Source organism: Lagopus leucura, unplaced genomic scaffold (genome assembly GCF_019238085.1).
Source record: "Lagopus leucura isolate 7727_CA_CO unplaced genomic scaffold, USGS_WTPT01 Super-Scaffold_73, whole genome shotgun sequence".
Taxonomy (NCBI): Eukaryota; Metazoa; Chordata; class Aves; order Galliformes; family Phasianidae; genus Lagopus; species Lagopus leucura.
The window spans coordinates 35,979,068-36,002,409 of NW_024962252.1; the positions used below are offsets into that span (position 1 = coordinate 35,979,068).

General features: G+C 40.4%; 2 protein-coding genes across 3 annotated transcripts in view; one reads left to right on the plus strand and one right to left on the minus strand.

Annotated features, from left to right (window-relative positions):
• CRYBG1 (crystallin beta-gamma domain containing 1) overlaps positions 1-1,948 on the plus strand; it is a 42,532-nt gene extending 40,584 nt beyond the window's left edge. For both annotated transcript variants that reach the window (XM_042891809.1, XM_042891818.1), the window contains one exon: positions 451-1,948. In XM_042891809.1, the coding sequence (XP_042747743.1) occupies positions 451-539 (89 nt within the window). In that variant the 3' untranslated portion in view covers positions 540-1,948. The remainder of the gene's footprint in view (positions 1-450) is intronic.
• An 830-nt stretch (positions 1,949-2,778) lies between these two features.
• Positions 2,779-23,301, minus strand: RTN4IP1 (reticulon 4 interacting protein 1). The gene is made up of 9 exons (XM_042891529.1): positions 23,058-23,301; positions 22,392-22,543; positions 21,969-22,037; positions 21,602-21,726; positions 16,899-16,947; positions 15,127-15,263; positions 12,890-13,073; positions 11,472-11,564; positions 2,779-2,903 (listed from the first exon to the last, which is right to left on the minus strand). Exons 1-9 carry the CDS (start codon positions 23,299-23,301, stop codon positions 2,787-2,789), a joined length of 1,170 nt encoding a protein of 389 aa, XP_042747463.1. The 3' UTR covers positions 2,779-2,786.
• Between the last annotated feature and the right edge of the window lie 41 nt (positions 23,302-23,342).

Genomic DNA, 23,342 nt, shown 5'->3' on the forward strand with positions numbered 1-23,342 from the left:
TATATATATATATATATATATATTTTTTTTTTTTGTATAGTCTTGCTTCTGTTAACAGCAGGACTTTTTTCATAGTGTAAATGTAATCTTTAGAACAAAGTGACAACCACTGAAGGGAAACTCAACAGTTAACTTTGATTTTTGGGAAATGGCAGTCTTTAAGGAGTCAGATGTGACTGTATTACAGTGTTTTCTTCCTTGTCCATTCAGGCTGAAAAAGCTAAAGTGGTGAATTAGTGACGGAGGTGGAGAGGAGCAGGCAGATCTCCCTGCTTCAAAGGGAATTCCAAAAACTGGTGGTGATGAAAATGAATATAATTTGTATTTTCAGTGCCTTAGGAGAAGGAAAAGCCATCTACATCAGTAGTTATTAGAGTAGCCCTGAAACCCAGAACACAGTGTGCCTCTTAGGTCAGTGCTAATCTGTGCACTTTGAATTCTTCTTTACAGGGGGCACGCAATACGATCGTGATCATGTTGTTGTCAACACAGTCAACGAAGAAAAGTTAACGCAGTGCTGGGAACCACTGGTTGTGTAATTCCGTATGAGAAAGGTGATGTCTGAATTGGGCACTGTTCTGGACACTAGAATTGGCACTGCCAGCTTTGAAGGATGCGTGATCAAGAGTTCTGTCTTTTCAGCTTTACAAAGAACAAGCAACAGAATGATTTCACATCTCTCTACCGAACATAATTATCCCTATAAAAGCTTGAGTATCTCTCAACCTTTTTTTAAATCATTGCAACTCTGTGAGATAGAGAACAGTAGCATGCTTCAGAGCAGTGGGAAGAACCAGAGGTGGGAGAGGCCCCAGAGTTACAATCACATCAGTGAGTACATAATCCAGAACAGTTAAGAAGTGTAATTTTAAATTATTTTTAAAGGTGTTTTTTGTTTTTTAACTAAGGGCTAAAATAATTAAAGCTTATTTTATAAAGGACAGGAGTGCAATGTGTATACGGTATAGCAATTTAGGCCAATTGGCTGGTAGTATAGAAGAATATTCACTACTGAAAATTTAATATATTTGTCTCACTGTAACAAACGTATGTTTACTGAAACCTTAAGACCACTAGCAAACAGCAGATCCAAAGAATTTTTAACATGTGGTTTCAAATATAGTTAGTATGCTAAAGTAGTAAGTCCTAAATTAAGAAGAAAAATAATCTAGATTTTCTCAGGTAGAGGGAGGATATAAATGAGTGGATGGTTGTTAGAAAGGGAGGATATAAATGAGTGGATGGTTGTTAGAAAAAGAGAGGGTTGACAAAAGAACTTATCAGAATGTGAAGAACTTGCCTGCCCATTTCCTAAGCTGCCTAATTTTTAGTTACATATATTTGACTTCTTTGCCAAGACAGTTTATCTTTTAAAATAGCTCCAGTAAGTACAGTCTTCCTGAACTCTAGAATCATTTCCTATATAGAAAAAAAGAATTCTTAAGGGAAACCATCAATAACCATGACTCGAAAGCACCTAAGCACCTAGGCACCTAAGCCTTTTAGCCACCAACTTTTGGCCTACGCTCTGGCTTCTGTGTTAATTTTCCATAATAATATTGGCAGAAAAGTAAAATATGAAAAAAAACTTTTGTACTATGCTGCTGTGTTTTGTTCTGGCTTAGCTCAGTGTTATTACATGCTGCTCCTAGGAGCACCCAGCCCTTTGTCTTGCACAGTAAGTCTGTTCAAAAGAAACATTTTCATTACTGTTGTGTTGCCTCAAAGGACACATATGCTTGCATTGTCACCGCCCCAGAGGGAAGTGCCTTACTAATTTTCCTCCTCCTGTACAGAAGTACTGAAGTTTTGTTGCTCTGGAATGTGCTGCTTTTAGTTCTTCATAGAAGATTTGTTACTGGTTCCAAATAGTGGTACTTTGTCATACCAATGTGCTCTTGCTATATGTAATATAGCATTTCACAAATAAATTTAAATTAGATAACAATTTACTGAAATCATTTTTAAGTTAGAAGGGTGACGTTTGACAGTTCTGCTTCTATCTTGTGATCTTCTCTGGCACTAATTCCTCTGCTACAGCTGCAAGCTCTGAGGAAGAGGTGCATTTCCTGTATAAACAGGTGCTCACTGCACAGGGGTCTGCATTAGCACATGGCTGCTGCTTCTATCCCCAGTAATGCACTGCGTGGCATGGTTTTTCCATGGCCATAGCTGCACCACAGGAACTGTGCAGGTGTCAATTAGGAGGCTACCACTTTTCCTTTCATCTACCTGTGCAGCTGCAGGTAAGTAAGGCACGTGTGTCTCTGACACATTGGTGGTGTTAAAAACAGGCCAACAGCTTCAAACACTTCAACAGCAGCAGCTGTGATAGGGGGCATGGAAGGACCAAGGCCTGGTCACTGGCCAAATCATGTCTGGCTGTCCTGCATGAACACTACAATCAGCTGAATTGCTATCAAGAGTCAGGCAACTGGAGTAATTATTACTTACAGTGATTTTGTTCTGTGCTGCTACTCAGTTATGCCATGAGAGATTTGGTCATCAAAGTTGAAGTACAGTCTTGAGCCAGCAATGCAAACAGAAGTTTACAAGTTCTGAGAATGAACCAGACTGAGTTGTTATACATGTTATGTATATTAAAGGCAAACAAAACTGAGGAAAGGAGAAGAGGATGGCGTGGGTTCTGCATGGACAGTCAGGTGACACTGTCTCACCCTTGCAGTATTTAGCTGGAACTGCTCAGAGAACAAGAGCTCCAAGCTCATAAGTGTCATTTACCAGTTAAGCATGTGACTGAAGGCACAACAACAATTGGAGTTGCTTTATTTTTTATTAATGACATCAATCACTGTTTTTCCACGTGCGTGTCCTTCTTCTAGTTTCAGAAAGGCCTTTGGAACTTCAGAAAAAGGGAAGACTTCTTGAATAACTGGCTGAACCTGCAGAACAAAGCATCACTGCATTAGGAATAAAATGGCATTGTTTTAGCACCTTCACACTGTTTAAGGAAAGGAGAAGGATTTTTAATATTACTTAGGGCAGAAGTTGCTCAGTGCAGTCACCACGTTTTTAGCTTCTTTTCAGGGACTCTTCTGCATGCAGGAGAAGAGTTTTTGCTTTCTCCCCAAGTTTTGAAATATCTTTAATAGCTCTAGAGCCCTAGCGCAGGACGAAAAGTAAAGCGTGGTGCAAAGCTTTAACCTCCCAGGTAGGTAGGCTTTTCTTGTTAAACCAAGAATCTTTCAACAGTTTCAATGTTTTAAGATACTTTTGAATCTAGTATCTTCAAGGGACCTGGTTACAAATGAAGTACAAAGAGAAAGTACAGTGTTGCTGAATCATGTGGATACACTTGAAAACTCAGCCACTGTGTCTTCATGCTGGCATAGATCATGAACCTGGCTGGCATCCACTGCTGTTTCGGCATTAATTTTGTAGAGTAGCCTTCTGGATTGTTTTAGAGCAATCACTAATAATGAAGGTGAAACTACCACTTCACTGTGCCCACCAGCGACTAAGAAGCCAGAAAACCCCACCAGCACTTTCTTTAGGTATTGCAGTATGCCAGTGGAGGGAGAAGAAATCCCCACTGTTTCTGAAAATTATTTTCACCATGTTCTGAGTCACCCTGCCAGAGGCAACAGTAAGCCCTGTTTACACAACTGCTGCCAGAGCACCTACCCTGAGGCAGGGCTCTTACCTTGTATCCCCCCCTATCAGCCCAGTACATGCTCTTCCTTTCCTGAACTGATCCCACTCCTCTTAGCAGAGGACATTAGCAATAGATGAGTGTGCAGCCAGCTCTTTCAGTAATAGAAACTGTAAGAATCAAAGATCCAAACACTCTACACTCTTCTTATTGTGCTAGAAAGTGTCCTTGTTACTTTTATCACTGAAAAATATTTTCAGGCCTTTTCCTTGCAGATACCACCAGGCACACTTATCTTGCTTAACGCTCCTAGAACCGGTAATGGCCCTCTCAGCAGGACATGTGCTTTGCCAGGAAGGGAAATCAGACAACTAGTGTGTCAGCATCAGAGCAGCACTTTCTTTTGGAAGCTTTCTTTTACCAGAAGGTGGAGTACCTACACAGACTGCTGTTCAGAACACAGCACTACCAAGGAAAGGTCTCTCATAATACACACTTCACAAGCTGGGTTCTAGGTATCCAGCACCCTCCCCAACAGCACAATTGCAATCCAGAAGTTGTCTAAGCACACATAAACATGCTCTTCTCACTTATCTTTATTACCTTCAAGTCCAATTATTGCACTAGAGTAACTACTACTTTTTGTTTTAACAGTATTCTAAAACAACAATAATCAAACTATTATACCGCTATCTTAATTTTGTTTCTAAGGTTCTCCCTTTTGTTATGTCGACGCATGCCTAGCAGAAATGTCACATGGCAGAAAAGTAGGAAGGAATGAATCCCTTCAAAGATAAAGAACTCACAGCCAGTTCCTAAAGAAAGCAATTGTGCCAATAAATTCACTAAGTGCCTTCAATCTGCCACGCTGCAGGGCAGGAGGTTGGTTAATGCCTTCCCCTTGTTTAATCACAGCAATCTCTGCAGCCAGACCCCCTAGCAAAGGGAGGAGTAAAAAGCAACAAAAGGGACAGAAAGATGCTGTTTAACACTGCTGCTCAACCAGGAAATAGCTGTGGGTCATAACTAAGTTCAAGTGAAAACCACGTTTAATACAGAATGAAAACATTATCTTGAGCATCGGGAGTTGGGGACAAGGCCTCAAAACCACTTGCATGGGATGCCTGTGGGTTAAGCAAGCATCAGAGTAAACTGCAGCTGCTGTGACAATCAGCAGGAGGAACGTGCTGCTCCTCAGTCACTGTTCTGAAGAAGACCAACCCTTGCTTTCATAGCCAAAGCCTTAAAAAAAAAGCAAAAAAGACACCAAAAAACCAACAATCCAGTAACCCTGGTGAGCCAAGCACACGTGCAGCACTTGCACAAGCAGTTACCATTAATGGCAGCAGAGATGTGCTTCTGTTCAGAAAAATAAGAGCAAGGAAACACATGGACACAGCTGACCCTCACAGGGCAAGGGGCTGGGAGGAGGGAAAGAGATCACAGGAAGAATGCAGTTCAGCCACGCGGCATTGCAAGGCACAGGGTGCCAGGAGTTTGCTTCAGACACATGCAGTAGTTGAGCCAAAAGAACACTTTCAACCATTCTGCTACCTGCAGTCCTGTACTGTGGATTGCAGCTTACAGCCCTGACAGAACTCCCCCTTAAGTGAAGTTCAAAGCATCACGTGTGAAAAAGCATCACACAGGGATTCAGAGGAACCCCAAGTTTAGCCCACAGTTCAAAACACCGTACGTACTGCAACCACCAAGCACTGAAAGCCCATCTGCTACGTTGATGTAACCTCTAGTTCCATTTAAACTCTGGCTTTAGGCAATGCTATAGAGAGACATGAATACTGAATTGATGATCCCGACAATCTAGAGCATTAAACATTTTATCTGGCTGGCTGCTCAGCCCCATTGTTTGAATAACCCCAAAAGGGCTGACCATGTCACAGCACAGTGATTCACTCAGCCTTTACCATAATCCACTGACTAAGATAAAATTTCTTCCTGTGAGCAGACAAACAAGCAGGGAAGCGTCTGCTATTTGTTGAATGTGTGATAAAAATAAAAAAAAATGGAGATTAACTGGATAATACAAACACTGCCTATTTACAGCCACACATCAGTTCTTTGCCAGAGGACACCTATTTGTTCAGGGAAAAGGGATTAAACTAAAGTCTGAGAGAGAAAGGATTACACACACCTGCACTGAAATGTTTTTCTGAAAACAGACTGGGGCTGAGAGGTGTTTTCCTCCTCTCCATTCTCTCTGATGTTGAACATACTAGAAATGAATCTAGGTTTCTCGAAATGAACTTCGTGTTTCAAAAAAATAAGAGTCACAGTTGATGCTGATTAGGCATGCTGATCTGTCCTACACAGAGCACAGGAGCAGCATTGCACTCCATCCCACTCCAATCTCACTCCAGACACAGCAGAGCCTGTCAGGAACCAATTCCTGTAAGTTTGTAGCTGCTTCCTGCCACTGGAGGGACAGCTAGAACCTACCAAACCTGAGATCCACAGAGCAACCTTAGCTCAAAAACAAAAGTTTTCTCACGCCAAGGGCAATGACAGTGCATTGGCTGTTCCCCAGGCTCATGAAGGGTGGCTGTGCACACATCACAGGGCAGTCCAGCTTTGCAGAGACTCCCTCCCAGCTGCCATCTCCTCATACACAAGAATTATGTCTTGGCTGTGAGTCTGGGCATAGTTCATGTGCATGCTCTGCACTGGGCGCTCCCATGTGTGCGGAGAGAGTTGTGATGTGTTCCAACAGTCCTCAGAACACTCAAGTGCTTTCTTAATGGAAAAGACCAGTGCACCATTTAGACTTAGCTGAGCAGGAAGGTAAAGACATGACCACAATGCCTAGATGCAGTGTAGGAGCCAACACACAAATGCAGCGCTTGATGCTCTGCTTTGGCCTTCAGCGAGTATCCCTTCAGTGTCAATGAGAGACTTGAACAGAACTCATTACATAGCACAGCCTGCATCCTGTAATTAAACATGCAGTTATCTGCTCAATACTTCATTGTCATCTCATGGAAAAAAAAAATGGCTACTCCCATGGTCCTCTTACAAACAATTGTGTTACCAGTCTTTGTTAATATGTCAAGCCAAGAAGCATTCTTTAATATCAAGCATGTAACAGCAGCTCACAGTAACTCATAAGTATCAACTACAATTATTAAAATGCTAGAAGATAAATCCCAATTAAGCAGGCTATGGTTCAGAGTGTAGAAGAGGTTTAAAAATCTCATGTTCCTTAATTGGCCTTGGCAGCAGCTTCTATAGAACACAATAAGGAGCAATAAGAAACTGGAACAAGCCCAGAGGGGCAGCGTGTGCCAGGCTAACCCAAGTTTAAATCAGCAGAAGTGAGGAAGAAGATCCTGGGTTTGGTTACTATTGAACTGTGCCGAAAAAATTGTTAAGTAAAGCAAAATGCAGCTCTGTCTTCAAGAATTCCCTAGCAGTTATGTTCATGGCAGCCGTTCTGCTGTTTTTGCTGGTGATCCAGGGCAACACAACCATATCAACAAGACAGAACAGACTTTTCTACAGTTGTACAAAACCTTTGAAAGCATATTACATATTCTACAAATAGTATGAAAATATCTTTGTCTGACCTGCATCATCTTCTGTCTCAGCAAACTCAACTCACAACAGGCAAGAGCTGTCTTCTTGATCCCACAGTTCACTGTTGAGCTGGATGTGGTTCCTGGCTATGCTAGGAGACCAGTAGTAACTCGCTACAGAATGTGCAATCATATCAGGCTCAGACAGCAGCACATTTGATTAAATACCAGATATCTGCTGAAAGTTTTCCAGACCTCATTATGCTTGACGTGAGCTGTCATGCTCAAATGCTATTTCTCCATTTCCCAAGATTTCCTTCAGTCTTCTTCAGACACTTTAATGACACAACCCCAGAGCTTTCATAAAGAGCCTTATCGCTTGTAGGAAGAGGTGCAGATGCCTTTTAATAAAAATCACTACGTTTTTGTTGGCCATAATTAAATGCAGATAGAGGTCCCTTCTTGAAGAGATGGAAGGACTGATTAGTCTTTGGCATCCCCTCCTTGATTAATATTTCTGGGCTCTAGCCGACCAACCTGGCAAGCAAAAGCACTGCAACAACAAAAAAATTAGTCTAAATTAATGGAAAAGGTACAAGCTTTGCAGTTTAGCACACAGGGAAGGATGGTCATTGGAACGAGCTTGTACAGCTCTGCACAGGAAGAAGGTCAGGAAGGCCAAAGAACAGTGAGCATCCCATCCTTCCATCTGGTAAAGCAGACCACTAAATCCAACACAACTTCTCTCAGCAGCAACACATACACATGATGCTGCACAGAAGTTATGCAAGTTACAGATATGCAATTGCTTTGCTTATGTGTATCTGTGCTGTAACATTTATCTAGAAAGGCAACAATACAAAGAATGCCCTATTCAGTTCTCTTTCTGAGACTCTACTACTTCCTTTAGCCTTACTTCTCTGTAATCAATCTTTGTCCATCTAGTACAACTTTGCTCTGAGAATAGTAGTAAGCCACACATAAACCTACACTGTATTTAGAAGACACTTTAACTAAAAATGAGATTTTCAAATCTCATTTGTAGGGTTGTACACTAACCCTCACCCTGTTATGGTCCAGCAAGAGCATACAACATTCTTAGCACTTCCCCTTACTCTCTAATGAGTCTCTTGAGCCAGCCTCCACCAGGCTTTATAAAAGGCAAAGTAAGTGCTCAATTGTAACTACAGAAATTTGTAGAAAAACGACACGAGGTCGGTAAATTTACAAGTTATGTAAAAAAAAAAATTAAAGATGATCAGTGTAAAAGCCTCAACACTAACAACAGATACATCAAACTAATTCCTAGAAAGCTGTTCCATGACAAAGCTGCCATCAGAGACCAGTGATGATGTTTCAGCAACCAGTATGCCAGAAAATCTATGTTCTGAACCAAGGACTTTATTGATTTCAGTTGTCTTTAACTGAGAACCTTGTAATTCAAAATGAATGCTCTGCCATGGAAGAGATCCCTTGCTTCTGACACACACTTCGTCTATTGATTTGGCAGAGCCTACATTAAGCCAACCCTCACTGGCTTGTAATTAACTGCCTAAGTTGAACCCACAACAGGGACATCCCAGCAGTTTATAAAGTAGCAAGTATTTCTAAAATCTGACAAGGAAATGCTCAACTTTCTCTGTGCCCATCACAGCCACAGCAGCTTCCCAGCTCACCAGTCTCACAGCAGGCTCTTGGCAAGACGTTCTGCTGCAAGGCAGAGAAAACAGCTCATAAGCTGAAAATGATTTTATGATCCCCAGAACGGAGCTGATGCGCAAATGAATTACAAAGAGAACATTATTCTCCTTCTTTGCCCAACCAGTTTATCAAATTCTTCCCCTCTTCTCCCTGTTAAAAAAGGCTGCTAAAAGAACTCATCCTGACATTTTGCAAATCTCTATTCCTTGTTGCAAAGGTTATTTGTGTAAAAACCAAGCATCTTTATATTAAATTATTTATATTAAAATACCCTGCTTCGTGCCTGTTCATCCACGAAAAGATGGGGACTCCTTTTGCTTTCACAGAGGAAGATGATGGAACACAACGGAACTAAACTGTATTGGTGCAGAAGAACTTCAAGAAAAAAAAAAAAAACAATCTGACATGGATCTGATCAGTATGCTCTCCAAAGCTTCACTTACTATAGCATCACCTCTTTTTAATTTCCTTCATTTAAATCCACCTTCAAGATTTATGCTATCCTAAAACATGCCCCTTTTTCAGTAGGTCTCCTATTCACGTCACCCAATCCCAAGGTGTTTCTAACAGAAAAAAGGCCAATTCACTGAAGTCTCAGAATAACCAAAATCTGCAACGCTCCAACATGTGTTCTCTCAAAACTAAGTTCAACCACACAAGCTCACTTTGCTACCATCCTCTAGCCTTCTCCCTGCACTTCAACAGCCCTTTTTGTCCCTAAAATTCTCATTTATTACACTCCAACTAAAACACAAACATTGTTGGAGGTAGTATACCATAATTTACAGTAATACATCTCTCTCTCTCCCCCTTTTTCCAAATACCTACTCTTCTGAATGGATGATCTGTCCATTTAAGGAAACTCTCCTGTCTTGACAACAAAACTCAGTCTTACTAACAGCTGCATATATGGACCACATCTGGGACATGCAAGACAGTTGACAACAGCAGTGTTGGCAATATTTCAGAAAGTAGAGCACAATAGTGATAGGATGACGACAATGCAGATTTACAGTGTGTCATTTTGACCTGCTCTTGTCAATACAGAATTAAAAAAAAAAACCACAACAGGCAAACATCTTTATCCTCACTATTGTCTTACAACAAAAACTACATTGGGATATTCATGTATGTATGACGTACATTTTAAAAGACATTACAACTCAGCTGTCCATATTATTAGTCAGATGAATACTGATTAAGCCCCATCCCTATTGCATAAACAGGCATTTTTTTAAAGGCTTTCATGAGCATATTCTGCATTTCTGTTTTGCAGAACAGAAGCAGGAGCAGAACACAAAACAAGTTGTGACTGGCTAAGGATCAGGACAAACAGTAAGAACAAAGGCAAGCACGTATCTGTTTCTTAGTCAACTGTAAGTCAGTTGTATGATTGGATGAACTCACACGATGAGAAGCATCTTCCAGGGCTTTTTACCTAGACTGTAAAATAAGGCATAAAGCACTGCACACAGTGCAATGTGGAGTGGTGTAAAACCAACAAGGATCGCCATTCACCACAGCTTATTTGCTTCTATAACCTTTGTTCATGAGTAGACAACTTTTTAGGAAACAGGCTGTATCAGCAGCACCCCATTCACAACACAGGAGTGGCTGAATTTAGGAAGATTCTTATTCTGAGCAGCAGCACTGGAAAATCAAATATAAGCAAGCAGATACTGAGATATGAGTTTTTAGAACTTAATGCATAAAGAATAAAGGCAATCCAAACTCAATAGTCCTTGCGAGCATTAGATTGTTCTGAGTATGCCCAAATTTTGAGTGCAAGAGGGTCTGGCAATTGGCTTACCAGAACGATGAGCTGCCAGGGCATACTCCTCTACTTAGGCACCATGCAAAAAGATGAACAGCAACTGTTTGTATTCTGTGCTCTGAAAACGTTAACGACGCAAAGTTCCCCAGAAGAGAACATGCCAGGACCTACAGCACCACATATCCAATACACAAACTGCTTTCCAATACACAAACTGGTTGACCTCTCAGTCTCACATGCATTTTGTAACTAGTTCATAAGCCTGAAAAGATCTGGTACTGTGAGATTCCCCAAAAGCTTATGCACACTCACAGGATTTCAGGTCATTGTGCTGAATCATCACAGTTATACTCTGAAGCACTGAAATAATTAGACAGCACAGATCACTCACTGTCTGTGATAAGTTGAATATTCTGCACATGACATGTAGGACTCCTGTTCTTCTGTGCCAGGGGATTTGCATATGCAGACATACATGCAGCCATGTTCATCCTGACCAAATGAACCAACCAAGGCCTCCAAAAGCTTATCATTTTCAACAGCAGAGCTTACGCTAAATAATTCCCACTAGCAAAGAACCAAATCACTGGGCACTCTTTCCTCACAACTTATTACATTTGAGATTTTTAAAAGGAGTAGGATGAAGAGGGAGAAAGAAAGACAGCCTCAAGCATTATAAATACCTAAACTCAATGCCAAAGGCAGAAGTTAGAAATCGGAGCAAATCAGTTGTTAACTTGTCTTCTCTGCTGTGACTTGTAACAATGTATTACTTAATTGCCAATTAAGCCCTTTTTGAGTCAGAGCAGCATCTCTTTCAGCACAAAAACCTAAGTAACCGCTGCTGACATACCTTTCCTGAGTCAACTAGTTGTGCAATTTCATCCAAGCTTGGTCCACTTGGCATAAAGAAGGCCCACCGATAATGGACTCCTTTCAAGAGATGCTGCAAGAAAGATCACAAATATACATTTTTAAATAATGAGAGGAAACTGAAATGGGAACTGAAAGAAAGGGCAGAAGCATCAGAGAAACAATGTAATGGAAAAATATGCACATTATTTGCTAGTGTCTAAAAAAGAAAAGTTATCTAAGCACGTGCATTAAATGCACAGACAGAGATGCTGTATTACCACAATAGGATCAGGGTGAATTTTGTGTCCAGTTGCAAAAGTCAGCTACTTGAGAAAAACAACCACCTTGCCTCTGCAGCTGGAAATAGCATTATTTCTTATGTAAGAGAGAAATGGCACTGTATGCTTATACACATTTACAAAAAGGGTGAAATAAATCTACCAATATGACATTTAGAACTTTCCACCTCAGTGTCAGTGATTAAATTTTCCACAATCACATCTGCCAAAGTCGTCACCATCTGATGACAGATGGCAGCTCACACAAAAAGCATTCCAGGAAGATCACACAAACACAAGTCAAGAGCACTTTCCTTGAGAAAGCTGTTAGAGGCATGAGTCTTCATCTGCCAAAACCAGACAACTTCTAATGTGTGCCATACAACGCTCTTCACCATGAAAACATGCAAACTGAGAAATCATCATCATGTTATGTGGCTTCTTTCCAGGCTTTTGTTTTTGAAATTTCCTTTGAAAACATTGTTACTGGACCTAGAATCTCACTCAGCCTCATCACAGAAATACCATGGAAACAACTTGAAAAGCAGTCACTTGGATAGCAAATACACATGTTGAGAGAAGAACAAATTCTAAAAAGCTTCACTGCGTGAATGCTTTAAAGTAGAAAAATCAGTATCACCATACAGGCACACGAACATGGAAGAGATGAAAGACTTTTTAGCCACTCTCAGTCACTTTTATTACTCCATGGTGCTGGTATAGGATGAAGAGAATCAGTAAATGTTTTGAGAGAAACCCTAAGGCAAGTATTAAAACTACCCATACTTCAACAAGGCAGGGATTTCTTCTGCTCACTATAAAGTGCTAGCTGTCAGCAGGACTCACTAGGAGGCCACATGGAAAAGGCAACACACAATAAGACATCAAGACTACAAAGCTCCCTAGACTACAATATATACACACATGTATATGTATATATATATATGAGGACAATGCTGGGTTTTTTTGATGCAAGACAGAAGGAGACAGAATCAAAATGCATCTGAAGTATACTTAACAATGCATGAGGAAAATGAGAAAGATGTCTCCAGATGAACTGCTTGACTAGTGCCTAAGCCACTAAGGAAGCCATGAGGACATAGCACAACCTTCAAGAATATGGGATTTTGTCACATACCTTCACGGTTTTGGAGCCTATCGTGACTCCTGTTTGCAACATGCCATCAGCAACTCCAAGTTTGTCCATGTTGATCAAGAAAGGTGTCACTAAAGTAACGTATGTTGCTCCCGACCATTTCTTCAGGAGATCTAGTGCCCACTTCTCAGTGGATCCACCGACATTATCGAGGATGAAATCAAATCTGGAGACATGCAAAGAACAGGCTCAAAGTCACGATACAGGGAAGATAATCATAAATTAAATAATATATGAAACTGGTTGTAGATCACATTTCTACCTGTCACTGCAGTATATTAAAATAATCTGCCTGCAAGACAGCAGCGAGCAAACCCTATGAGTTCAACTAAATCCCAGCTTTATTTATAGTTAAAGTTACAGGTTATTGTCCACTCACTGCATAGCAGATAGAGGCTGTTTCAATAATTAAATGGCCCCTAGCTCAAAAAGCAGACTCTCAGATGCACAATAACATTCTCTATTTGCTTGAAGCCTTCTAGAGCATTCTCTCTTCATCCCTCTGACTGAAATTACTGAAACGTTCTTGAGGTCTGGTCCTAGCACTCAACAGAATGCTATGTATTTCTGAAGTCTGGTCTGGACTCCTGCCCCGACTAGGAACATCTTCTGTCCATGCTGTATTCACATGGAAGCCAGTTCCAGTGGCCAAAGTTCCATAAACAAATCACTGACATTTTATCTCTACTGACAGCATCTTCTCTCTGCATCTCCCTACTTGAAGTAGAACTTCAAAGCGAGGAGTCTAAAATCATTTCTTCACATTATGGTTATATGCAACCACTGGCAACAAGCCACGCTTTTAGCATTCGTTCTTATTATCCCAGCACATGAATCTTAAGGGCTGAACGTGGCAACTGGGAGCTACTGTACCTATTCTGTTAGATACACAGCTCATTCTCATTCTCTGCTGCAAATTTTCAGCAATCTCCAGATAGGAACAGATGCACTATAGATTATATAAATAGATAATAGATTATATAAATGCATATACGTCATCTAACAAGTCCACAAATAGAAGGAAAAATACGTAAATAAATTTATCTCTAGAAAGAGTTTTCCTGACTGTCTTCCAAGGGTGTGATTTCATGTTATAGTTGAGTTATCTAAAAGCTGTCAAAACAGGAATTAACACAGTGAAAATTAATGGTCCAGAAAAGAACAGCTCATCATGGAGTCTGAAGAGTCAGTACAATTGAAAAGAGGAGGGCTATGGGATCCTTCCTCTCAGTATACACAACTGATGGGCTTAGCTACATCACAAAACTGTACTCATACAAAGGTTCACAGCTCCTAAAAATGGCTGCTTGCTAGAACAGATGTTTAGCATTTAAAATCTTGAAGAGCAGAATTTAGCATATACAGCACTGCTTGCAAGCTGTCAATTTTTGTATATTCTGCTCAAACAGACAGCACCAACACCCTCACAACTGATCTCAGACCTATTAGCAATCACACCCCAGTAAAAGGGTACACACCTCTGTAGAGCAGTTAATAGTAAAATTATTTTATCAATTGAGTGGTTTCTATTTTTCCACCCAGATTAATTCAACCTAGCTAAAAACAGCAGTGTAATTACCATCTTCAAATAAAAGTCACAGAAGACCAAGTTTAAACAAAAGGAAAGACTGCAAAAGTAAAAAAAAAAGTTCCAGAGAAACCCCTCAGGCTACTTAAAACATATCAGCTGTGACCACATAAATGTGATTATTCAGCACAGGCAGCTGTACCCAATGTTACAGGAATTCACTCCCAGCTATGTTGCACAGTGGCTACAGGACTGGAGGCAAGTCACTAAACTGCTTCCTGACATAATTCTTCCCTGTAGAAGATCGGTTTTTCTATTTAGGAACCTCACAGAGGATTCCTGAGTCTTGTTTTGATTTATTCATGGCTTTTTAAGCACTCCCAGATCCTACAATGGAAGCTGACAAAGCTGATCAAATCATGGTCACTAGAAGCACGTGCAAGCGAGCTTGTCTCCATAAACCCAATTAACTGGCTTAATCTTACAACGAAATCTGTGCTTGCAATACTCGGCAAATTACATTCAAAAAAAGGTCAGAGAAGAATTTGCTTTAGGAAATAAGGCTTTAGAAGTGGGAAGAAAAAGGAAAAAGGAAAAGAGGGAGTCCTGACAGACTGCAGCCCGGAATCAAAAGGCAGAAGGACTGATGGCCAACTCCTTCATCTGAGTATTAAGCAACACAAACACATACGAGGGTAAGGCTTTAAGCTGTTGCTCCAAATTTCCAGATTTGTAATCAATCACATCATCTGCTCCAAGCTTTTTCATCAGTGCACTAGCATCGTGGGAACAAACTGCTGTCACATGAGCACCCCAGGCCTTCACTAGCTAGAAACAGAAAGCAAAAAAGAAAAAAAAAGGCAAAGATTTAAAATTTAGTGAGAAATACTTAAGAAGAAAAAAAAATACCATTATTATATTACACAAGGTAACGTATCACATATCCAACAATGGTTAGAACTTACTGATATTTAAGGCAAATGGTAGAGGACTGAGTTGGGGTGGCTGAGGAGGGATTTTGCATGCAATTTGCAAATACCAGCTCTCAGGATAAATAAGGCTTCAAATAAAATACTCAGTTCATCTTCTGAATCTGGTAATTCAGACTATGCATTAAATCTAACAATCTGTAAAACTGCCAGCAGATCAACCACTGCAGGGATTTAATTTTATCTGCCTACCTGCTCATTAAGAATTCCATACCTCTATCTCATTGTAAATAAAGTACTACTAATGAGAAAAAGTAATCTCTGGTTTATCTCAAGGAGCATGTCAGGTTAGCTCTTCTGCTTCAGAACTTAAAGCAAAGAAAAGCTTTTTTGCTAGTTATTCATCTCTTCTGTAAATCTCATTCAAAAGATTCACACTAATTTTTTTTTAATTGACTCCGGATTAATTAATAACTAATCATAGGATAAATTAGGTAAAAATCACAACTAGTCAATGGTTGGCTAGCCTTTCCCACTGATCTAACTTATCCACCTGTTTTATCATGGATCAGGCAAATACTGTACCACTAAAACTCTCCTGAGAGCTTCTTAAAACCATTATGTTTATGGTGCTTTAACACAGAACATAATGACGCAATCTCTCAAGACATATTTTTTTATATTATCAAGAAAAAGCTATTTCTACACAAGGTGACACCAATTTGAATAAAAATCCCTGAATTAAATGAGAGCATACAAGGAGGATCTTCCACAGTTAAAGATATTCAGTAGAAGACTGGCTACCAAAAGACTGTCAACTCTCCTAAGGTTAGGGCAACTGGAAAGATGGAATGCAAGCAGGCAACAAGGCAAAGACAATGATGGAATGTTAATGTAAGTCACTATTCTTTCCCTAAATTGCTCATGAAAGCCTCATGCCTCCAGTATCACTGTCCACCCACAACAGCTATAATTGCTACCATTTTACAGACAATCCCAACTGCAATCATCTACATACTCCATCATTTTTCTACTCATATGCCAAGTTCTTTTCATATTTATAGAGCAGAGATGACTGAAGGAGAATGAAGACAAGTGACAAATTTCAAGTTTTGCAAATTAAGAGATTTCTTCAAATTTAGAGGTTTTGAATGCCCCCTCCTTGGAAGCACTCAAGGCCAGGCTGGATGGGGCTTTGAGCAACCTGGTCTACAGGGAGGTGTCCCTGCCTATAGCAGGGGGTAGAACTAGATGATCTTAAAGGTCCCTTCCAACCCAAACCATTCTATGATGCTATGATTCCTGCACTTAAACTGTGAAATGTGTTCTTTTAGTAACCACGCTCCCTATCCCATTATTTTAAAGCCCCCTTCTTCCTACTAATACAGTGTCACAAACAGAATGGAGCCAGTCCCAAAACTTCTGGAGCTCTGACAGCTCAATGGGTGGCTTCCTATTTCAGTCCTTCAACTCTCTTCCATTCTTTGTACTGAACAGTCTGAAGATGCATCCTGGACATGCTGTGTTATATTACCTGTACAGCAAATGTGCCAACTCCTCCAGAAGCTCCTAATATTAACACTCTGTAAGAGAAAATGAACATTTATTGAATAGCTCTTCAAACAAACAGTTTAGCAACTATTTATTCTTATACATCTCCGACATCAAATCACTATAAGCAAAACACTTATTTGTCATTCAGTATTACTTTATGGTTAACTCTTCAGATACCTAATAATGTGATTTAACACAGCTCTCATCCTGCTTCCTGTGCCAAGAGCATTATCTATTGCAACCATACTGACTTCCTCATATGTGCTTTTCACTAATTCCAGGCAGTGGAGCTGTCAACATTTATCATGAGAAAAAGATAATCCTGTCTCTGTCCACACTTTCCCAAATTTAATTGCTTTAGTTTGGAACAAAGTCAGTAAGAATCTTTCTGTCTCCCAGACTCTGTTGTCACTTTCCCTGAAGCAAAAATTAGATTTTGCTAACATTTTACACAAATTGCTGCTATCTAGCAGAAGTAGTTCAGTGTCACGTTACTTAGAGAGACCAAGGATTTCAGAACATATGGAACATAATTTTCCAGTATCACTGAACGTTTATCTAAAAGACAAATGACAGTGTTGCAGCCTCACTACACAAGTTCTATTAAACTATCTGAAAAAATGGCAGCAGAATTGTACTGGTTCAGCGCATCTTAGCAACACCCTGTAAAATGCCCACTTCTTGAAATTAGTAAACAAGTAAGAAAACAAAGATGCATATCACCAAATTATTATGAGAGAGTTCATTTTAACTGAACACATCATCCTAAATTTCATAAAATGAATGCAATCTCAAAGGTGTGAAAACCTTAAAGCTACAGCAGCCTAATCACTGTTCAAAAATTACACCTAAGTATTTTTATTAATTAGCTGAACTTCAAATAGGGAATCAGTAAGAAAGCCTTGCAAGCAAAGCTACAAATGGTGTTTCAACTTTGGACTCGTTTACTAATTCTAGAACAAAAGGTACATCCAAGATGAAGCCTTGGCATGTGGAGAATCATGTTTCTCAGAACTTCTGCTTGCCAGAAAAATTTCAGTATTTTCAAAAGCTGGTGATGTTCCTGTTCTATATCTTACCATGCTGGATGCTGAGGGAAATGGCTTTTACAATGCAAAATTGCTCTAGACAATCTAGAGTATCAGTTGACAAAAATTCTTTGAAGTAACCTAAGAGACCTGGCTTTGGTCACAGGATCCATTCTAAAATGGATACTCCTTTGAAACTCATCAGATTCTATTCCTTATTTCACTCATCTAAACTTGCAGAGTTCAGATGAAGAATTTGAAACCACAATGCCTGCTGCTTTGAAACCTGCCAAAATGTACTTATGCTCAGAACCATGCTTCTAACAACAGATGTCTGAAGCAACTTTTATATTCAGATCTGATTATCCTTGAAATGTCTCAGGGATACCATGCTCAAGACACTGGGTTAAGCTCGTCTTTATCGTTACAAGAGCTGCCAGTAACTGCTTTCAAACCCCCCCCCCCCCAAAAAAAACAAAAACAAAAACAGAAAACACCCTGTCAAACTGTCTTTCCAATTTTACTCCATGCCTAAAGGGCATTTCCTCTACTGCAGAATTTGAAGAAAGCTCTAACTTCAAAATGTACATTTTGCTTGAGGACTGATATAACATAATCAGCTGTGGGAAGCTGCTTGGCTAGGGCTTCAATAAACATGCTCACTATTCCCAAAGTAGAAGTAAGGTCCAGATTTATTTTGTTTGTTATGTTACCTGGGCTATTTCCTACCAAAACTTTTAATTATTAGAACTTTGTACACACTGACCTTAAGAAAGCTCTTTCACAAAATCACACAATGGCCAGGGTTGGAAGGGACCTCAAGGATCGTGAATCCCCAACCCCCCTGCTACAGGCAGGGCCACCAACCTCCCCATTTAATACTAGACCAGGCAGCCCAGGGCCCCATCCAACCTGGCCTTGAACACCTCTTTGCTTTACAAACTATGCCTATGCTCTAAAGGCATCTCAGCTTAACTGAGTAATGTGCCACCCTCCAGGCCAAGTGACACCACAAAGTAAGTCACACCACAAAGCAGGTCACCGCCCTCACACACACTGCACAGCACTTGCCCTGGGCTGTGTGCATGCTGCTGTGGCCGTCACACACCTGCATGCATGCTTTCAACACAGAAGCCCTTGTATAATCAGGAGGTATGTGTGCCACAGCTCAGCAGCTCAGTGTTTTGTACAGTGCTGGAGACAGGGCCCACTGCTTGGTGTAACTCAAGGGTGTGGGAAAGCGTTTGCCAGTGTAAGGGCTGTTAAAAAATAAAATCAAATTTCATTTGATTATGCCAACAAAATGTCCCTAAACATTTATTCTTGCATCAAGAAGAGTGTAGCCTATCAAGAATTATTGCAACCTATCCTCACTTTGAAATTCTCATCAGACAAAATGATGAAATAACACACTCTCTGAAAAAAAATCCTGGGTCACTGTATCATTTCAACTTTCATTGCAAACATGTAAACCAGAAGTGTAATTTCAACAATCCCCTGTACCATAATCCTAGTGTAACTCCTCCCAGTAAACTCTAACACACAAAATGTTTACTCTGCATTTATATGAAGGCCCTTATTCCTTATCAGCATAAAAGCTTTCAAGGTCTTCTCAAATGGCCATGTTTTAACACGCTTTTTGTGAATACAGCAAGGAAGGGTTAACAGCTTTTGTTGAACAACCATATTCCCTTTCTACTGAAGCAGGACCCTCACCCACAAGGAGTTCATCGGCTTATTATCCAGAGAGAACATGAAAACCACAGAGTCATTCTCGACATTCTGGACAACGAGCACATTCACTTTTACCTTGTGCAAGAACACTGATGTAAATTACAATGATTTAGGATAAAAGCTGTGGCAAAACGACCAAAGCTGCAGTGAAACAGTAGACACCAAAAACAACACGTGCACACTTCAGGTAACTCGTAAAAATAAAGTTGGGGAAAGTGCAGCAGATTGTCCTGTCAGATCAGAGTACAGGGTACACACTGCGGGACTGACAGCAAGTACTTGTGGTTAGTCCACCCTTCCCCCTTAGCGAGGCAAAGAAAACAGAACACACCAGTAGAAACACTTGTTGTTTCCAAGATGTCTTAATCCTGCAATAAAGTACCAATGAAGGAGTTTTCCTCAAGGAATACAGGTACTCTTTCAAAATAAGACACACTTTCACACACCATCCTACATAGCTATTTACACACACCTACAGGAGACAAAAAGGCCAATGTAAAATTACTCATGCAGGCAGCTTCTTGCTAACACATTCAATTATTATGAGAAATTAAGAAACATGGGGTAAATTGTTGCCTCACAAGATTACTGCTTTGAATTTGTATTTTTTCATTGACAGAACAATTACATACTTGTTAGGAACCTTAAAGTAAATGTTATATGTGAAGACGTGGTGTAACTGCAGTTTGCATTTCACTTTTAGCAATCTAAACACTTACCTGAAGGTTGGCAAGATACTTTAAATATGGTTAGCCTGTCAACAGATTTCTAGGTTAACTCTATTTACATATGAAAGTTAAGATAACAAACAATAATCTAAATACTTAAGAAAGAAAAAAAGAAGATGGTACATTCAGTATGTTATCACTAGCTGGAAGTTAATTTCAAAGATGTCTCTGAAATTATTTCAGATTTTGCAATTTGTTTTCCCAGAACATTACATTTACAGCAAACAGCTAATTTGTATTTTTGTGATGAAATTTACCATGACGTATGAAAAACCCATCTCTCAATTACTTTCTAAAGAGGCGGGTGAAGAATTTCAGTAAATCTGGTCCCCTTTGCTATGCGTTGCATTACAACAGTTTACACCCCAGGCAGGAGGAGGTCAGGTACCCAGGTTCCTATCGTCCAATTATTCTTTTATGACAAACTTTTGAGACAGCATGGTAGTTTTAGTGATTATTTTGCTACCTATTTACACATCTCCATTATGAGGCAAAAAATCTGCTCCAGTCTTTCAAAGTATTTATCCTCTCCTGAGCTTCACCTGCCATTGTCAGACTAACAAGCTGACAAAGCCAATTTTTTTCTTTTTGGCTGCTAGTCTTGCCTATTTTCCCCTTCTCTTCTACCTTCCTGGCCTTATTAAATGAGTTCTGTCCTACTGGTCAAATGAGACCCAGACACTTTTTTTCCAAAAAGCTGGGAAACCAGCCTGTCCCAAATTGTTCCTGCATACAGGAGTGAATCTCAGTGAAACACACACCTCTGTGGCTGAGAAGACCTTTTGCGAGCTGATGAGGTTTTTAAGAGAGAGAATATTATATTTGGGCAGCTGCCTTGCAAGCAGAAAGGCAGTCCCAATAAATTCCTAAAGGTACCATCCTTAAATTATCTATACAGTCACACAGAATACATGTACATTGGACTGTTTCTATATAGTTGCTATTTAAAGGAGGAGAGGCAGTGCCAGCAAGCAGCCTTAAAACATCAGTTAGGCTGAATCTCACTCTGAAATAGCCTCTTCCTTAGCAGCTGCACAGACTGAACCTGGCTACTTCAGGCCAGCTGATCTTTCTGAATGCCATGGCATAACAGACTTCAGCACTGCTAGACATGTCTTACAAGCTGCTGATCAGCATAAAAAAGGAACACTACATTGTAGCACCAGCACTAGATAAGTAACTAAGTTACTTACCTTTTCCCGCTGCAATTACTTTGGTTCAGTCCTCCAACTTTGTTAATTGCAGACCACGCTGTGAGACCTACGTACGGTAAGGAGGCAGCTTCTACGTGACTGAGACATTTTGGCTTAAAAGATACCTGAAACAAAATCAGTCTTATCTAAATCACACAGCGGATCCTACGTGATACTGAAATATTTAAATCAGCTTTACTGAATTGCAAATTGTCTATTGCACATTTTCAGTTATGTCTAGTAGAAGTGTACATGAAGTCAAATATCAAGAAACAGACAGCTATTCAGGCATCAAAGGAAAAAAAAGGAAAACATCAGTATTTACAAATTTGTTTGTCATCTGTTAACCACATTTTTGCAGGTTTACCTCATTTGCACTAGCTACCACAAACTCTGACAGAGTGCCTTGTTTCCACGGAGGAACTGCTCCCCATACCTAAAAACAAACAGAAAACAACTACCAATTTCTCTGCGCAAAATCACACCCATGTGGAAAAGTTACATTCAGTAAAGGAATCCTATTTCAATTTGCCAAAAATTAAAAATCAAAAGAGAAATTAGGGTTTCAAACTTCAGACACAAGTTAGGGAAAGGTGTTTGTCACAGAAAAAATGTAGCAAAGACAGTGTTCTAAGAAGGTACTGCAAGACAGTCCAGATTCAGAGTGCAACAACATAAGAATTTTCTTACTAGGGAAAGGCAGCTGAATAGCTCATGGTTTAACTATGTTTAACATAGTTTAACTATGTGTTTTTAGGGGGGGAAAAAAAAATCATATTAGTGGTATCACCTCATCTCCAGGTTTGAAATAAGACACACTTAGTCCGCATTCCATGATAACACCTGAGACATCTCGACCAAGCGTTAGTGGGAATTCAGTGTCCAAGCTCTTGATTTTCAGGGGATCCCGCTTCATATTTAATGCAGTTGCACCGTAACCACCTAGAAAATATGAAATTAGCCATTACGTACCTTGGTGGGATTTAATCCATTAACTGGACAATTCCATTTAGAAAGAATTGGCTGAATATAATGCCCCATTTTCAGCACGTTCTGCATTTGTTACAGTTTAAATATGCATAAAATCTACAGTAATTGGAGATTTTACAAGTAATAAGGAAATCTTAATTACGGTTTTCTCACCCACCCCCAACAAAGAGCATGCAGGAGATGTAAGAATATAAATCACCATGGAACAATTTAACAGATTGCTGTTGTGATTTACTTAAACCACATAAAACGGCTCTTTATTATAAAAAGTTCATTAAGCAGCAACATTGACAGACATCCTGAGAGTTCTGCTGCACCTGCTCCATTTCCAGCATCACACCAGTAGGAATCCAAAGGAACAAGGGTGTATGTGATTATGGGATATGGCACACCTAATCACAGCCCGCCATCTCACACCCCCGCCTCTCAGAAGCGCGGTTGGGGCCGCTCGTGCCCCGCCACTTACTTCTCATGCTAAGGTCTATGGGGTTCAAGCTGGCGGCGTGCACCTTAACAATGACCTCGTTGGGGTACTGAATGACGGGGAACACCATGTCCCGGGTGAAGCGCAGCACCTCGTTGCGGCCGTACCGGTCGATGACCCACGAGGGCATGGCGGACCGCGCCCGCGGAGAGACGCGGAGGCCGCGCACCGGCGGCCGCTGCCCGCCCCGCCGCGCCGCCCAGCGCAGCGCTCTCCGTGCCAGCATGGCCGGCAGCGGGCACCGCCGCCACCGCGTCCCGGTCTCTG